General features: G+C 45.7%; 1 protein-coding gene across 1 annotated transcript in view; it reads right to left on the bottom strand.

Moving 5' to 3' along the window:
• Positions 1 to 284: 284 nt before the first annotated feature.
• LOC112116519 (caspase-10-like) overlaps positions 285 to 16,706 on the bottom strand; it is a 19,756-nt gene continuing 3,334 nt past the window's right edge. The window contains exons 5-11 of the mRNA XM_026647673.1: positions 15,681 to 15,799; positions 12,977 to 13,013; positions 12,289 to 12,345; positions 10,942 to 11,030; positions 8,488 to 8,599; positions 6,755 to 7,259; positions 285 to 2,137 (exon numbers count right to left, since the gene is read on the bottom strand). Of these exons, the coding sequence (XP_026503458.1) occupies positions 1,975 to 2,137; positions 6,755 to 7,259; positions 8,488 to 8,599; positions 10,942 to 11,030; positions 12,289 to 12,345; positions 12,977 to 13,013; positions 15,681 to 15,799 (1,082 nt within the window). The 3' untranslated portion in view covers positions 285 to 1,974. The remainder of the gene's footprint in view (positions 2,138 to 6,754; positions 7,260 to 8,487; positions 8,600 to 10,941; positions 11,031 to 12,288; positions 12,346 to 12,976; positions 13,014 to 15,680; positions 15,800 to 16,706) is intronic.

Genomic DNA, 16,706 nt, shown 5'->3' with positions numbered 1-16,706 from the left:
TCTGAGTGCCTCACAAATGTTAATTTATGCCCCCCATACCAGCAGAGGGTAGGGCAATGCTATTATCCCCCCATTTCATAGACAGAGAACTGAGGCACAGAGAGATTAAGTGATTTGTCCAATGTCACACAGGAAGTCTGAGGCAAAACCAGGAATTGAACGCAGGCCTCTTAAATCCCAGCCCTAATCCTTCACTTCAAGGGCTTGCTTTTGGGTGAAGTGGGGAAGATTATTTTTCCGCAGCATAGTTTTTGCAATCCAAAACACCACTCCCAAGAAAAGTCAATGTTACCAGCTTTTATTAAAATAGCAGCATTTTATTATACATGCAGGAGTGGATGATTTATCTGAGCATAAAGTTTGAAATAGCTAGCATTTCTGGAACCACAGATTCATATCCCAGCAGGGTCCAATTGACCTTACTTGCCTTTGAGGTAGATGAGTTTTATGCAGTTTATTGTATAGGAGGAGTCTCAGATTGAGACCCTAAAAAATACGGAGGCTTTGTCTGCTGTATGTACATGCTAAAAATCCCAGTGTATGTTTTGTGGGACTAGGGAATTGCCCTGTTCTCCTTGGCCAAAAGTTTCCGTCTCCCCAAAACCCATCCTACTGCTATACAGAGCTGGCTGCTGCCTTCTAAAGCAGAGGTGGCTGTATGTTGTTGATGGAGCTAGCTCTGCATGGATATTGTTGGCAAAGCACTTTGAAATGGAAGCAGCTATAGAAATGTAAGTTAGTGTTTTAACAACAACTGGAATTTTTGCCAATTAAATTTCCATTTATGTTGCCATACACCCTAGTCACCACATGAGGACACTAACACCCCTGGACAAGAAACAATAAAGTAAAAAGACCTCCAGGTAAGAGATGCACCACTGAAGATTTTACTATACACTGAATTTCACTTCTAATCTCACAGGACAGTCCTGCAAGGTGGATTTTACACAGACTCTAGTCTAGTCTCATTGGAACAGGGGATATAGTCACCCTGACCCCAAAGACAGGAGTTTTGTTCCAGCCTAGCTCTCACCCATTTCTCGTATGTCCACATTTGTGGTGGTCTTTTTAAATAATGGAGAAATTAATCGCTATAGACCTTTGTGCTTAAAAACAAAGCTAACCAAAACCTGTTGTGTCCACAGCAGTGTTACATGCCCCATCTGACAGATAAATGATAATTAGCAGCTCTTTCATGTTGAACCATAGCCCCCACCGCACCCTACGATAAGGCACTGAGAAAGCTGGTTTCCTACAGGAGGCAATAATGCAGATCTTGTGCTTCTGGAACTATTTGATGTTGGACAAGGAATGCTAAACCAACCACATACCAAATTAACATCCAGTTTTAAGGCAACAGCATGCACTGTGGGATTAATAAATGCTTTACATGAGGAATCTAGTGGCTCCACAAAGAGTGTAAGTCATTTAAATTTGAGAGGGAATAGACCAGTGTCCACCTGCCATTGTAGGATTAGCTCCCTACACTACATTTGCTGATGTCTTGTTCATTCTGATTTGGGAGACTATTCCACAGGATAAGAGAGCTCACTGGCAGGATTCCAAATCATTAATGTACAGAGAAAAGAACAATGGGCTTAAAGCAAACCATTAACACCCCTCTGGTGTAGATATGGAAAGCCATGTGCACCTATTGTGTCCACAGTAATGGATGCAGCACCTATTTCACCTGCAGAAATCTACAAGTGCTTGCAAAAATCTGTATATATTCACATTGCAGCAAACCCCACCACCACCGCCACCAATCATTTCCGCAAACAGACATTGTGAGCAGTTGGCCCATCGTACTCTCCTTTGGCTCCATGTGTTAGCAATTTCAGGAAGACTTCATCCTGGATGGTAATCATTTACCATCCACCTGATTTAATAAGAAGAGCGCTGGCTTATCCAAGGGCTGTACTGGATGGTATCGAATGCAAGATGTGATCGTGAATGAAAAGAAAGAAAAAAATTCTATTGCTGCTGTGATGGGGGTGGACTTCTAGGCACTGGGAATATCAGTTTCTTCCTCAAGGTGTAGGCTGGCTGGGGCATCTGTTTCTTTTTCCCCAAGTTGTCTGCACGTTTGCTCACATCTTCATTGACTTCAGTAAGAATTGACAAGATGTCTTCACCTCTACAGCCAGAGAAAAGACAGAATGTCTAATTAATCAAGTATCAGAGGGGTAGCTGTGTTAGTCTGGATCTGTAAAAGCAGCAGAGAGTCCTGTGGCACCTTATAGACTAACAGACGTATTGGAGCATGAGTTTTCGTGGGTGAATACATGCATCCGACGAAGTGGGTATTCACCCACGAAAGCTCATGCTCCAATACGTCTGTTAGTCTATAAGGTGCCACAGGACTCTCTGATTAATCAGAGTGTTATCATTAACCCTGATTCACAGAAACAATGCCAATAGTACATACCTGCAACATTGTACTCTTAACATGCTGTAGTATTCTACAAACACACTAAACCAGACTAAACACTTTTCTGAATTCAGTATGAGGCTTCAAGACTGTGGAGGTCACAATCCTACTCCCACTGAAATCAACAGCAACTCTCTCATTGACCTCAAAATGGTAGTAGAATAATGTCCCATGCACCTAACACACAGAATCACACACAAACAATAGTGGTGTGACAGAATGAACTGCCACATGGGGAGAGAAAAAAAAAGAAAAACATTGCAAGCAAATGACTCCAATTAACCAGTCCTCTCAGTGGCTGCTGGCAGTGTGAGGGGTCTAGACTTGTAAAATTGCAATGAGTCATGCCAGATATGCCATATAACAATTTTGCAGATACCTTACCATTTGCCAAGTATGATAATCTTGCTTATTTGTTTGTATCATGTTTATATTACGAGTTATAGATATGTAGGGTATATCTGTATTTCAAACTTGTGCTGTGCATCTGAGTGACACCCCCAGACAGACTGGCATCAGCACTGCCTAGCCTGCTTGATGGCCCACCCAGGGACATCGGCTGTACAATAAACCCATTGAAAGACCAGGGACTACACCTGATGAGTCAGCAAGCCATGTAGGGGCCTGCCTATGGACAAAGTACTCTAAGGCTTTTCCATGTGCTGTGAAGCTTGTGTTTGGGACACAGGAAGTACAAGCCTCATGGCAAAAGAATATAAAAGGCAACTGCATCATCTCCATTTTGTCTTCATTCATGCTTCTTACCACTGGAGTAACTTTTCTACAAATGAAGCTCTGAACAAAGGGACTGAATGACCCATCCAACCAAGCTGTGGATGTGTTCCAGAGGAACTTTCAAGCCAGCAAACTCACCAATACTGCTAAGAACCTGATAGATGGACTTTGAAGACTCTGTATGTATTTGAGTGCTTTATCATTTAACAACTCTCTTCTTGTTCTTTTTTCTTTATAATATACTCCTGGGGGAATTCTACGCCACTGCATGTGCGCAGAATTCATGTCCACAGCAGATTTCGGTGCTTCCCCACAGAAAAATGATTTTCTGATGGGGAAGCAAAGGGAAGCCGCAAGAGCAGTCATGCGCCACTCCCCAGCAGCACGGATGCATTGTTTTGGGCACCTGGGGCAGCTAGCGGAGAGGTAAATCATTGGGGGGGGGGACACCCCAGCCAGTTGCTCCTACCCTGTGCCAGGCTAAGCTGCTAGTCCCAGCTGGGCTGAGGACGACAGAACTTCCTCTTCCTCTGCAAGGAGCAGCCAGGGCTGGGTCAGACCCACCCCCAGAAACCTCTCTGGCTGCAGGAAGCCCCGCATCGCCCCCCCCCCCACTTCCTGCTCCCATCGCTCCTCAGCCATGGGGGGCAGGGGTCAGTGTACAGGGAGCTGCTCTTCCGTCTGCCGAACCCCCATGCATCTGGACCCACCTCATATCAAGATCAGCCCCTGCACCCAGAACCCCCCACTGACCCCCCGAACCCAAACCCTAACAAGCCTCACTGTCTGCATCCAAAGCCCCACTACACCCAGACCCCCCCACCAAGCCCCACCTCCCTGCATTGGGACCCCACCCCTGCACTGAGACCACCCCCTGCACTTGAACCCCCACCCCAGCAAACCTCACCCCACCTGGACCTGGACTACCTTGACTAGCCCCCCACATCCAGATCCCCACCCCACTGAATCCCACCAAGCCAGCACCCGCAACCCAGCACCTGGACCCCTCCTGCTGAGCACTCCACACCCAGACCCCCTGCTGACCCCCAACCACCTTCACCTGGACCCCCCTGCAGAGTCCCATTGTGTCTGAATCCGTTCATCCAGATCTCCCCCCCACCAAGACCAAGACCCCCCACCAAGCCGCCCACACCTGGATCTCCCCACACTAAGCCCCCCCACACTTGGATCCTACTGGGCTGAGCCTGCCTGCCTACATCTAGTGTGCTTGGTATGGAGGGGCAGGGCCCTAGGGTATTTCTGGGGCAGGCCTGGTCCTTGCGCTGTGTCAGGGTCAGGTGCAGTTTTACTGCCGAGTCCATATCCCAGGCAGGGGACGGGGGGCCCACAGGGTGATCTCTCACCTCTGTGCAGCCAGTGTCCTGTGCTCCCCACTGCCATGCTGGAGCCTACACATTTATTTATTGACAAATAAAATTTGCAAAATTTTAAAATATTGTGTGCACACTTTTTTGGCACAATTTTTTATTTTTGGCGCAGAATTCCCTCAGGAGTAATAATAAATCTGTAGTTTTAGACACTAAAGGATTGGTTGGAAGTGTGGTATTTTGGGAAAGAGCCAAACTCCTATTGACCTTGTAACGTGGCTGACCCTTTGGGGTCAGAAGAACCTTTTGTATAGGTGAACAAAGTTTTAAAATAACTTCTCACTGTACTGGACCTATGTGCTGATTGGGAGCCTGGAAACTGGAATGCAATAAAGGGGGCTGTGTAATTTCTTTTTCAGCTTCTTGATAACCAGAGTGGAGGATCAGAAGCAGAGTTTGAGACTGGTTGGTGAGTTTAACTTCAGTGTTACCCACCAGTCTTGGGAGCATCTCCTCTCACTTTTGCAGTAACCTTAGCATTTCCAGCCCTAGGCACACGGGGGAGAATTGGGTATAGGCGGGGGCCTACCTCCCTAGGAAATTCTGGATGTGCCTGAGAGGTAAGAGCTATAGGGAAATGGGTGTAGATTATGGGTGTAGATTATGATAAACTACTAATACACCCCTTTTGCAAGTATTCTTACATTCTCTCTGACATCTTATCTCTTGTATGTGCGTAAAATTGGGACCAAAAGACTCTCTGATGCCGTAGTTTATCCACAGCACATTTTCTCTCTTTTCTTCCTTAATACACTCATGAAATAAAAAAGAAAAGTAATGAACTAAATCTGCATTCTTGGGCCAGATTCCCCCCTTGTAACTCCATCCAAGTCAGTGAGGTTACACAAGGGATGAAATTTGGCCCCCAGTGCTTGCCATTCTCTACAGCAGGCAAACCCAATCAGAGTTCCTCATGGCTGGACTCATGTTCACGTCATGCACCTTACTACAACAAAGGCTCAAACTGAACACCACGCAGCAGCAAAGGAACACATACTGTAAGACTAGTGTTTTCCATAATTCCACCATAGCATCTAGAAGACACTGTAGGTATTTAACAGATGGGACAAAGCCAGACTGCTTCATTCAAAACTTCCCTCACCCCCTTAAGTTTGGCCATTCATATAAAAACAGATCCAAAATCCTCATGGTCTGTGTTTTGGGTGGAACCAAATACATCCATCTGAACCCACTCAAAAAGAGAACCTGGACCTGAAGCAGCCTTAGGGTATGTCTACACTACGGGATTAATCCGAATTTAGATAATTCGAATTTGGGAAACAGGTTGTATAAATTCGATTGTGCGCGGCCACACTAAGCACATTAATTCGGTTTTTAACCACATTAATTCGGTGGTGTGCGGCCACACTACCCCATTTATTTTAACCACATTAATTCGGTGGTGTGCGGCCACACTAACCCTAATTCGAATTAACAAAATCGATTTTGGCGCTACTCCGCTCGTCGAGGTGGAGTACAGAAATCGATTTAAAGCGCCCTTTAATTCGAACTAAATGGCTCTGTAGTGTGGACGGGTGAAGGGTTAATTCGAATTAACGCTGCTAAATCCGAATTAATCCCGTAGTGTAGACCAGGCCTTAGTTTTGAGTTCGGTTTGGTAAAACTAAAACCCAGCCTCTTCAGATCATCCCTAAGGCCTTGGTGCTGCAAACATTTATGTAAGTTTACAGAGACAAGCTAAACAGATTACCAGTTTTAAACTGATGTGTGTCCATGTAGGAGTTTACACCAATTAAAAAAAACTAGTGCAGGTTTGTGGGTGGACAAGCCCTTAGACTTAGGCCTGGCTTTGGTGAGCAAAGATTCAGCATCACTACCATTTCTTCACCCACTGGGGTATAGGGGCTTGTTACAAGGCAAGTTACTGCACAGGAAGCCAGGGTCAAAAACTGCAGCACACCATCTTGCCTGCAGTAAAGTCCCATGTGGACACTGCTGCAGCGCAGTAAAATCCTGGAATAGCGCTTGGCATATTACACTTTCAAGCAGTAGTACACCAATCCGCACTCCGGGACTTTCACTGCAATGTAGCAGCGTCTACATGGGATGTTACTGTACAGCAAGCTGGCGTGCTGCAGATTCTCCCCACTCTCCCCCAGCATGCCACACAATAACCTGCTATGTACACAGCCCTATGTTATCAGTAAGGTCTCACCCTCAAGCTACAAAGAAGTATTACCTTGGTACCAAGAGCTGTAACTTATTGCAGAGGGATTGAATGTACCAAGTACCATGCTGTATGTGGCGGAAAGATGCATAACCACCCACTGTGGCCATGCCAAGGAGGAAATCAGCTTCTTCCGGAATGCTTTCGGAAGGGGAGACTAGTTGCTGTATGGGAAGCAAGTCAGGATTCTGTGCATCTGCTTCAATGTAGACAGCCTGTTGTATCTCTTTGCCTTGACATGCCTGGATAAAAAAGAGTTTGGGTTTTTCAGCCAGCTGTGGGCATTGTCTGGCTGTGAAGTAGGACATGATAGTGCGGATTGGTACTTCTTGTTCATCTATCCCATAGACCAATCCCGACTCTCCGTGAGATAGAATACAGCACACAAAGCAGTCCCTGTCTCTGTGATCTTTCGAAGACCGCCATTCCTGCATGAGATTTTTTATTTCTACTGATGTCTTATCAGTATAAGTCTTCACATCCAGACCAAGCCATGTAAACACTTGCGCCAGCATCTCTGTTATTACAAAAATAAAGGAAGAAAAGCTGGGGAGGGTTGGAGAATAATATAATCATAATGTAAAATCACTATGCAAGCTAAGCTGAAGAGTAACTGACTTCACACAAAGTGGCACCTGCAAACAAACACACACGCTAGAGTAGATTTGAGACCAAACAGGATAAATGGAACCCAAACCCAGCACAATTATGAGGCTCAAACATGCCTGAGTTTTTCAGGCCAGAGTTCATAAAGCAAGGCCTGAGGTCTACAGGCACTTGTGTGTGTGCGCAACCAGCACAACTGGATGAGCAAAACTGGGATTCTTGGTAGACATTGGGCACTCTTTGCAGAATTTCAGATTGGGTTTGCTCCAAGTAGAACCCTGCTCATTCATACTAATGAATGGAGACCCTGGAATACTACAGAATTTGGTGATTTAGAGAGTAAGTGAACAATCAAAAAGGACAGTCCATTACAAAATTATCTACATAACAAGAAGAGCTAAAGGGCCTGATTTTTTCTCACTTGCACTAGCATAGATCAACTGTAGTCAATGTGGCTAAAGCACCCCAAGACTTGGATGTATAATCATCCATGGTTTTTGGGGTAGGAACTGTCATTTTCTTTTTGTCTGTACAGCATGTAACACAATGGGCCCCCAACCTGGATGGCCTCTAAACACTATTGCAATATGCATATTCAGTAATATATCTTATATAAGATTATAACAATACAATCTTTGCATTGTTAATAACTGAAGAACTCTATATCTTGGGCTCATCTCAAAGAGATAATCACAACTTGAAGGCATTTTTGATCTGTGAATTAGCTTAATTTACATTAAGCCTCTGCAAATAAGAGACAGAACTATTAATAGTTAAATACAAGAGATGTCACATTTAATACAATAATGGGTTCAGTGCTCTAAGAAAACTAACATATTTCTCTTACCATCGGTCTAGCTATAGTAAGTCCTGGAGAAGTTTTAATTTGGACACCCTTTTGGAATTACACAGTTTGGTTGCACTGATAAAGATGCCAATGCAAACTCACTCCTGTCTAGTAATCTATCATGTATTTCATTTTTTCCCCCCACTCGCGATACAAGTGGCATTATTTGACTTCTATGAGTGTACACTGCTTATAACTATGTACTTAAAATATGAGCAAATAAAACCTATACGGGCCTTAGAAGTACAACCCATGAAGAGGCAGAGCAGACCCTAAACCAGAAGTGACTTACCAGCATCTTTATTAGATCCTCTCCTCTTCTGAAGAGTCCCAGTAAAGCTAAAATTATTAATAATGAGGCAATAGCCTCTGTGTGGCCCATCCATTCTATAGGTCATCAGCTTCTGTTGACAGGAAGGAGAAAGAAGCTCACAGCTTTTATGAAGGAATTTTATTTTTAAGAAGACAATCTATTGCCTTTAGATTCAAGAGTACAATCCACCTGTGAGGTTACTATTTCTGTAACCCCCCTGGGGTTTTCAATCTCCTGTACTGCCTAAAGTTTTTGAGATGCCCCTTTTGCTGCACCCTCCCCCCCCGAAGAAATATATTGTCTTCTGTGATATGTGCATATATTTCCATTTGGCATTAATGGGAGGTACATACCATTAGGGGAAGAAAAGGGAGCCCAAACTCCTTTATCATATAACTGCTTTAAAAAATGAACCACACAGTGCTGTTAAGCTTTGTTTAAAAGCCACAGACTTCTAGTAAAATGAAACGTCTTTATTTTACAGCTTATATAATAGGTATGATAAAAGGTACGACTACCAAGCAAAATTTAGAAGTGGTATTATTGTACCATCTACAATAATTACTAGTCAGGCAAGGACTCAGGCCATAACAGAATCAGACCAAGATTTTCAAAGTGAGCAGTGATTTTGGATGCTCCAGTTTTTCAGGCTCTCAATTTGAGAAACCTCAAAGAGGCTGGTTATTTCAGGAAATGCTGAACACTCACTCTCTAACAATCAGGCCTCTTTAAGGTGTATCAAGTTAGGCACCCAAAAGTTTGAAACAAACACCCAAAATCACTAGTTACTTTTGAAAACTTAGGCCTCAGGAGTGTCATCCAGTATGAGAAGACAGATGTGGAGCCCCAGGCAGACTTCAGTAACTTGTTAGCACATTTGACTCTGAGGGGGAAAAGGTTAGCACTTGGGGCAGGACTTAGCAACAGAATTCTACAGTTGGTAGGGAGCTGGGGATAACTGTCATGAGGGGACAGGAATAGATTATTTCCACAGCTAGCAGGAGGGCTGTCTTGGACCCTTGGCACTGTGAAGCCACAGACACATGTATCCCCAAATTTGTCTCTCAGGGTGGGGGGTCATACGCGGTTTTTACTCATGTGCTGGGAAAGAAAACTGACAGAACAGGGGCAAGCGAGGCCACAAGTTTGGTACATGTCTAGGGCTGGCCCTTAGGGCATGGCTACACTTGCAGATGTAGAGCGCTGAGAGTTAAACCAGCCTTCGGACAGTGCAGTAGGGAAAGCGCTGCAGTCTGTCCACACTGACAGCTGCTTGTGCACTGGCGTGGCCACATTTGTGGCACTTGCAGTGGTGCATTATGGGCAGCTATCCCAGCATGCAAGTGACTGCAACGTGCTTTTCAAATGGGGGAAGAGGGGTGGAGTGTGTTATGTATATGTGGGGGGAGAGAGAGTGGGGTTTTGGGGGGCTGAGAGCATGTCAGCATGCTGTCTTGTAAGTTCAGACCCCGCCTCTCTCTCTCTCTCACACACACACAGCATTCCACACTAATGGCTTGCGTGCTGGCTGTCAGAAACGGAGCTTTGAAAGAGCATATCCGCATTCCTACAGGAGTTCAAAACAATGACAAAAGTGGCCACTTGACTTAAGGGGATTATGGGACGTTTCCGGAGGCCGATCAGAGCGCAGTAACCCAACACCTCGTTCACACTGACGCCCAGGAGTTGTAGCCAAGGCGCAGCAAACGTTATTCCTCTCGCTGAGGTGGAGTACCAGCAGCGCTGTAGCCGCGGAGACAGAGCGTTCTACGTGCCTTGCCAGTGTGGACGGGGAGTGAGCTAGGGCGCCTGGGGCTCCTTTATTGCACTGTAACTCGCAAGTGTAGCCAAGGCCTTAGTCTCCAATGTGACTATGGTAAAAACTGAAAAGTCATCTGGACTCCAAATATTGTCTCTTTAAATCTACAACTCATCCCCAAGATTGTTCAGAGCTACTAATTATCAGGGGAGTCTTCAACAACAGCAGGCTTGACTCTGCTCCCAGTTACATCAGTTTAACCCTATTGACTTTATAATGGAGTGACTCCCAATTTAGTGGGAACAGAATCAGGGTCAGCGCTTTGTGCTCCTTTGGTGCCAAAGTGCACCATTTCTAGAGCAGTGCAGATATCAGTTGATGTTGCTGCTGCACCAACACAAATATTTTGGTATAAGAAATTCTAGAAACTGAAGTGGTTAAATAAAAACAGCAGCGTTAATTTTCCCACCAAAACTCCATTCACATCACAGGGAAGAAGACAAGAGGGGGAATTCCATGGTTGCCCAATGGTACAAGGAGAGAAAGAAAATATCTCAGGGTTCTAAGAAGGTATTAAGAACAGTGGAAACTTGGCACTGTCTTTTTAAGCGGAGAATCAAATTCTCCAAGTTATTGATTAGAGTCAGGAAAGTATTTAGGCGACTGCCTCAAACCTCTGTTTTGCTTTCTGGGTTGCTGATTCTCGCAGGTTGTTCCTGGCTTAGTTTGGAGATGCCTTGCATAACATTTACTGCTTTGTCATCTAGAAAGAAAAAAAAAATACAAATGTTTAGGGGATGAAATCTACTGTCTGTAGATGCACCAAACCTAAGTTCTACTAAAATGCAGCAGTTTTCATGATTATTAAAGTGCTATTATACTAAAAGAAAAATGACAGTCAAAATTCCATTGTCTTACTCAGCAGCTCTCCTGTGTATTCCAGGTCATATCTGTTCACATACTTCACTGACAAAAATAAAATTTTACTCCTATTGGTACTGCAGAATGAACACAGCTCTAGGAGAGCGTGGATGTGGATTCTGCCTCATGGATCTTCAAGAGAATTTTTCACTAGATTGGGGGTCAACTGTGTTCTAAGTGAGTCCCCAAAGGTAGCTGAAGTTGTGGTGTAGGCACGCCCTTAAATCCAATTACAAAATCTTTTTAGGGGTGATGCGGAAGCAGGGAAGAGCCCAGTTTGACTCTCATTTCCAGGCTGCATTCAGAGATCTGGTAGTTAGAGGGGGGGGAAATGATTTTTTGTTTTTTGTTTTTAAACTTCTAAACAGCAATTTGACCTTCAGTCACTGAGGCAAATATGAAATCTCATGGTGCCATTTGTGCTGAGTAGAACAATCAGAATTACATTTATCTGAGCAAGAAATATCCGCCCCCCCTTGCCTTTTCTAGAGCTGTTTCCCACTGTACACCTACTAAGGGAATCCTGTAGCTCAGATTGAGTCTAATTAAGCAATACATGTACCATGTGAAAGGAAGCAATCTCACCCCCCCACCCGACCCCCAATCCTCGACTCCCTGTTGATTAATTATCTTGATTTACTGTAATTTCTCCAACATGCTACTGTCCTAGGGAAATGCAAACAGCACAGTCACATGCAGTTGCCAGAGTGCTGGGGCTGGCAGCAGGTGTGGTTTTTTTGGTGATATGCAGAAGATAGAAGGGCTGAGAAAGGGGGGATTCTTCCTGGGGGGAGCAGGGGAGAGCCTGTATGTGTGGCAGGGAGGGGAGAAGGAGTGGGATTGAAGAGACTGATGATCTGCCTACGCATAAGAGTGCCTGACTGTCTGGTGCTGCAAAATAAGCCCTCTCCTTGTTACTCCTTCAACTGGCCTGTCCCTCCAAGCCAGGGCAATAGACCATAGTACTGCTCAAGTGACATTCCAGGAACTCTCCAAATCTGTTTGAACCTGCTCTGAAAATTCATACTCTCTTTACTTTTAGGCAGCCAGCAATAAGAACTACTTAAAATAAAAACACAGAAAAACGTATTAAGACAGACCTTGTCTGGCAGCTATGAAATGCACACTCCCAGCATGTTCCCGCAGGCTCCCAGAGTCTATAAAAGCAAGAAAGACAGAAATAAAATTGTCTCATGGGCCCATGAAATTAACAATATGACTTTATCAGTAGTTACACTAACAGTAACAGAGTCCTATTGCCTTATCTCATGTTATTTGTGTACAATTAATGGGGGGGGAGGGGGCTTTTTGCCTCTAGTCAGACCAACCCTTCTTTAAACTTTCTGGAAAGCAGGTTGGCTATTTCCCTGTCACAAGTGACAATCCACAGCAGCGGGATTTGCTGATTACCTATGACTGGTCTCTAAATGTGAGCAGCCAACCCCCAAAACCAGCTTGTGCCAACAGGAAAAGAAAAAGCCAACCTAAAGCAAACCAGTCAAACTATTTTAAAACTACTGTAAATGGTGTCACGTATCAGGGGGTAGCCGTGTTAGTCTGTATCTACAAAAACAACAAGGAGTCTGGTGGCACCTCACTTAGTGAGGTTTTTACTCACGAAAGCTTATGCCCAAATAAATCTGTTAGTCTTTAAGGTGCCACCAGACTCCTTGTTGTTACTGTAAATGGAGCCTTCAAAATTTTCTGAAGTAAACTAAAACCAGTTAGAAACATGTAACATTAGAAATACAGACATTAAAAATAAAAACACTTCCCAGAAAGACTTACCATAAATATTAGAACCCAGAGATTTGATAGGGGTCTCCTATATGAAGGAGGAAGAGGGGAATACCTGCATTAAAAATCAATGTAATAAAATCAATAAAATAGATTTTAATAGTGATTTTAGCAGAAAAAGACTTGATAAATGTCAGTGCCACATGGTGTTTTGGAAAGAGATGGGGAGAAGCAGACAGGGGCAAGACTGAGAGTCCCCAAGGGCAGCAACGTGCTTAGCAGTTGAGCAGACATTTCACAGCTGCAGCAAGCCCGTCAGAGGTGAGCAGCTAGAGGCGAGTGCTGCCCGCAGAGTGGGTTCTATTTTCTGGGAAGCTCCACTCGAAAAGCATATATGGTGTCCTTAAATGACACTACACTTCCATTGAACTTATGAGTGGACATTGCAGCACATACAATCACATAGGGTACACTGAAGTCAATGGCAAAACTTATTGATGTCAGTGGTGCCAACAGTTCACTCAGGATAAAAATTCCCTATGGTTCAGGAACATGGGAATTACCATATCAGAGCAAAACAATTGTCTATGTACTCTGGTATTCTCTCTTCAACCATGGGACAATAATAGATGCTTCAGAGGAGGAAGGCTTCCAGTCCCATGATGCACCTAATTGTACACTATCTATGTCTCTAGCATAGATGAGCAGTTTATGCCCTGGATAAGAATTGAGAACACTTGCAATTGTATCCTAGCACATACCATTCTCACTTGTGTAAATGTCAACCCCTTTTGAATCTTAGTAAGCTATTTGCTTCAATAACATGCTGCAGCAGCAAGTTCCTCAGGTTTATTCTACAGTGTATACATTTTTTTTTGCTTTTTTAAATGTTACCTTTTTATCTTTTTATTTAGTCCTGCCATGCGGGCAGGGGACTGGACTCGATGACCTCTCGAGGTCCCTTCCAGTCCTAGAATCTATGAATCTATCTCCCTGAGTGCCTTCACATTGTTATATTATGAAAGAGGGAAACAGGAACATAAAATGGCCTCAAGCAAACTATGCTTTAAAAGCAAGCAAACAATTGTGCTAGTTTTTCCATTGTGAAAGATGCCAGACTGAAAGCCATGGAAATTGAAGCCCTCTATTTATACATGAACCAGGTACACCACTAACAGCAGCAACACACATTTCCTGATTGCCCAATGAACCTCCGCTCTTGTCTACAGGGAGCATGCTTCTGTGAGGATAATTAAATCTCCATAACCACTTAGTCTTTAACCTCATTCCCAATCCCCTGAGCTATTCAGTTCTTCTTTCTTTAAAGACATCTCTTTTGACACTTCTCCCTTCCTAACACTAAATATTTTCAAGAGGAATAATGCTTAACTGGCTTTTAGGATGCTCTTACCCTAATTATTAAGGCTAAGATTTTGTCACGGTAATTTTTAGTAAAAGTCACAGACAGGTCACGGGCAATAAACAAAAATTCACAGAGCCTGTGACCTGTCTGTGACTTTTACTAAAAATTACCGGGGTCAGGGCTAAGTAGGGGTGGAAGAACGGAGTCTGGAGGGGTGGGACCAATAGGCCGAGCCCCCCGCCTCCAGCGGCCACAGCGGAGGACCCAGCCACAGGGGCACACATTCCCCGCTCCGGAGCTGGCTGTAGCTGCGGGACATGAGTGCATGGCCCCGGCTGCAGCCCCCACCAAGCTCTGGCAGCAGCACTGGGAAGCCATGAGGGGGATACACAGTCCCCGCTGAGCTGCTGAGCAGGGGCACGTGGCCCCCACTGCAGTCCCCGCCGGAAGCTGCGGGGCTGGGGTGCAGCCACAGGGTGCACGCAGCCCCCATTCCGGAGCTGGCTGCAGCTGCGGGACATGAGTGGGCAGCACCAGCTGCAGCCCCCTCCAAGCCCTGGCTGCATCCCTGGGAAACCATAGGGGGGCACATGGCCCCCACTGCAGCCACCAGGCAGGTGTGCATGGCCCCAGCTGCAGCCCCCTCCAAGCCCTGGCTGCAGCCCTGGGAAGCCACAGGGGGGCACATGGCCCCCACTGCAGCCACCAGGCAGGTGCGCATGGCCCCAGCTGCAACCCCCGGCCGAAGCTGCAGGGCTTGGACATGGGGGTGTGTGTGTGCAGCCACGGGGGGCGTGCAGCCTCCGCTCCAAAGCTGGCCGCAGCTATGGGACAGGGCTGCGCTGCCACGGCTGCAGCCCCTGCCAAGCCCCGGCCATAGCGGGGAGAAGCAGCAAGGTCCTCGGACACCGTGAGGGGGGCACATGGCCCCCGATGCAGCCCCTGGCGGAAGCCGTGAGGCTGGGATGCAGCGGGGGTGCAGCCACAGGGAGCACACAGCTCCCGCTCTGGAGCTGGCCGCAGCTCCTGGACAGAGGCTCACAACCCAGCTGCAGCCCCCTCCCCCTCCAAGCCGCAGGGCAGGGGCTGCACGGTACCAGTTCCAGCTATCCAGCCCCAGTTACAGGGCAGGAGTACACAGTCCTGCCTCCAGCCCCGCCTCCAGCCCCGGCGTCAGTTGCTGACAGCTGAAGCAGAAGACGACACGGGGGTCCGGTAAAGTCACGGATTCTGTGACTAAATCGTAGCCTTACTGATTATTTGATGTCCTTGGTAGCCACATTTATAGCAGACTCTGTTCCCTTCCTCAAATCAGAAGGGATGATTTAGCTAGACTTCAGTCAATGATAATACAGAAGCGAGAGTGAAGAAAATAGGTTCACTGCAGCATACCTGCGAGGAAGTCAATAGCCGGACATCACCTCCAGAATGAAACAGTCCTTCAGAGATGTGATGGGAAAATGATGCAGTTTCTTTGACTGGCAGACTGCTTTCCTGCTGAGCTAGAGAAACTAACAGGAGAGGCATAATAAACAAATTTGTGAAAGCAAGAGAAACAGCTCAGCACAAACTAACCTCCTTAATAAGGGAAACGTGGAGAGGCATCTAGCGAGAGATGCTTAAAACACAAACGTACAGAAACTCCACCAAGGGGATAAGAAGCCTGTAAGGTGAAGTCAGTAGGGGGACATGACTGTCCAGCTTCTCCCAGAACTGGTTCTAGATAACTGTCTAAATGAAACATTGTGCCCTTTCAGCATGCAAATTCCTAACCTACAGATCCTAAATGAAATAAGCTTAATAGCTACGGCACAGACTCTACTGGAGAGTGAACCACAGATAACATACATGCATGTGCACCCACTCATTTAGCCTGTCGCCTATCAACAAATCCCTGCCTCCTGTGCAGGTCAATATACAGCACTTCTAGAGTGCTGTTCATCCACTCATCATAAAGCTCTATCCAACGGTGGGTCAGCCTTGTTACCTCCATTTCACAGATGTGAAAACTGAGGCACAGAGAGGTGAAGTGACTTTCTCACAGTCATACAGCAGAGTCAGTGGCAGAGTCAGGGACAGAAGAAAGGTTTCCAGACTTCCAATCCCATGCCGCATCCACTGGACCGCTTTGCCTGGCCACAGCCATTTTGGAGCTACTATGTATATTCTTACAGTACTGCTGCTAGCAGGTAGCAAAAACTAGAGGCGGCAAAGCAGAGCTCATATGCAAAGACCACAAGTGCCCCAGTTTTAGTCTCAGGGGTAGCAATGCATGTGGAGGACACACACAGCAGCTCCAGCTACCAGACACAGCAACTAGTTCAATCTGTTCTAGTAAACGTGCTGGCACGCAGGGCCGGCTCCAGGTTTTCTGCCGCCCCAAGCGGCAAAAAAAAAAAAAAAAAAAAAAAAAAAAAA

The sequence above is a fragment of the Terrapene carolina genome, unplaced genomic scaffold, assembly GCF_002925995.2.
Source record: "Terrapene carolina triunguis isolate 2854851 unplaced genomic scaffold, T_m_triunguis-2.0 Scaffold62, whole genome shotgun sequence".
NCBI lineage: Eukaryota > Metazoa > Chordata > Testudines > Emydidae > Terrapene > Terrapene triunguis.
This window is presented reverse-complemented; position numbering and strand designations above follow the sequence as displayed.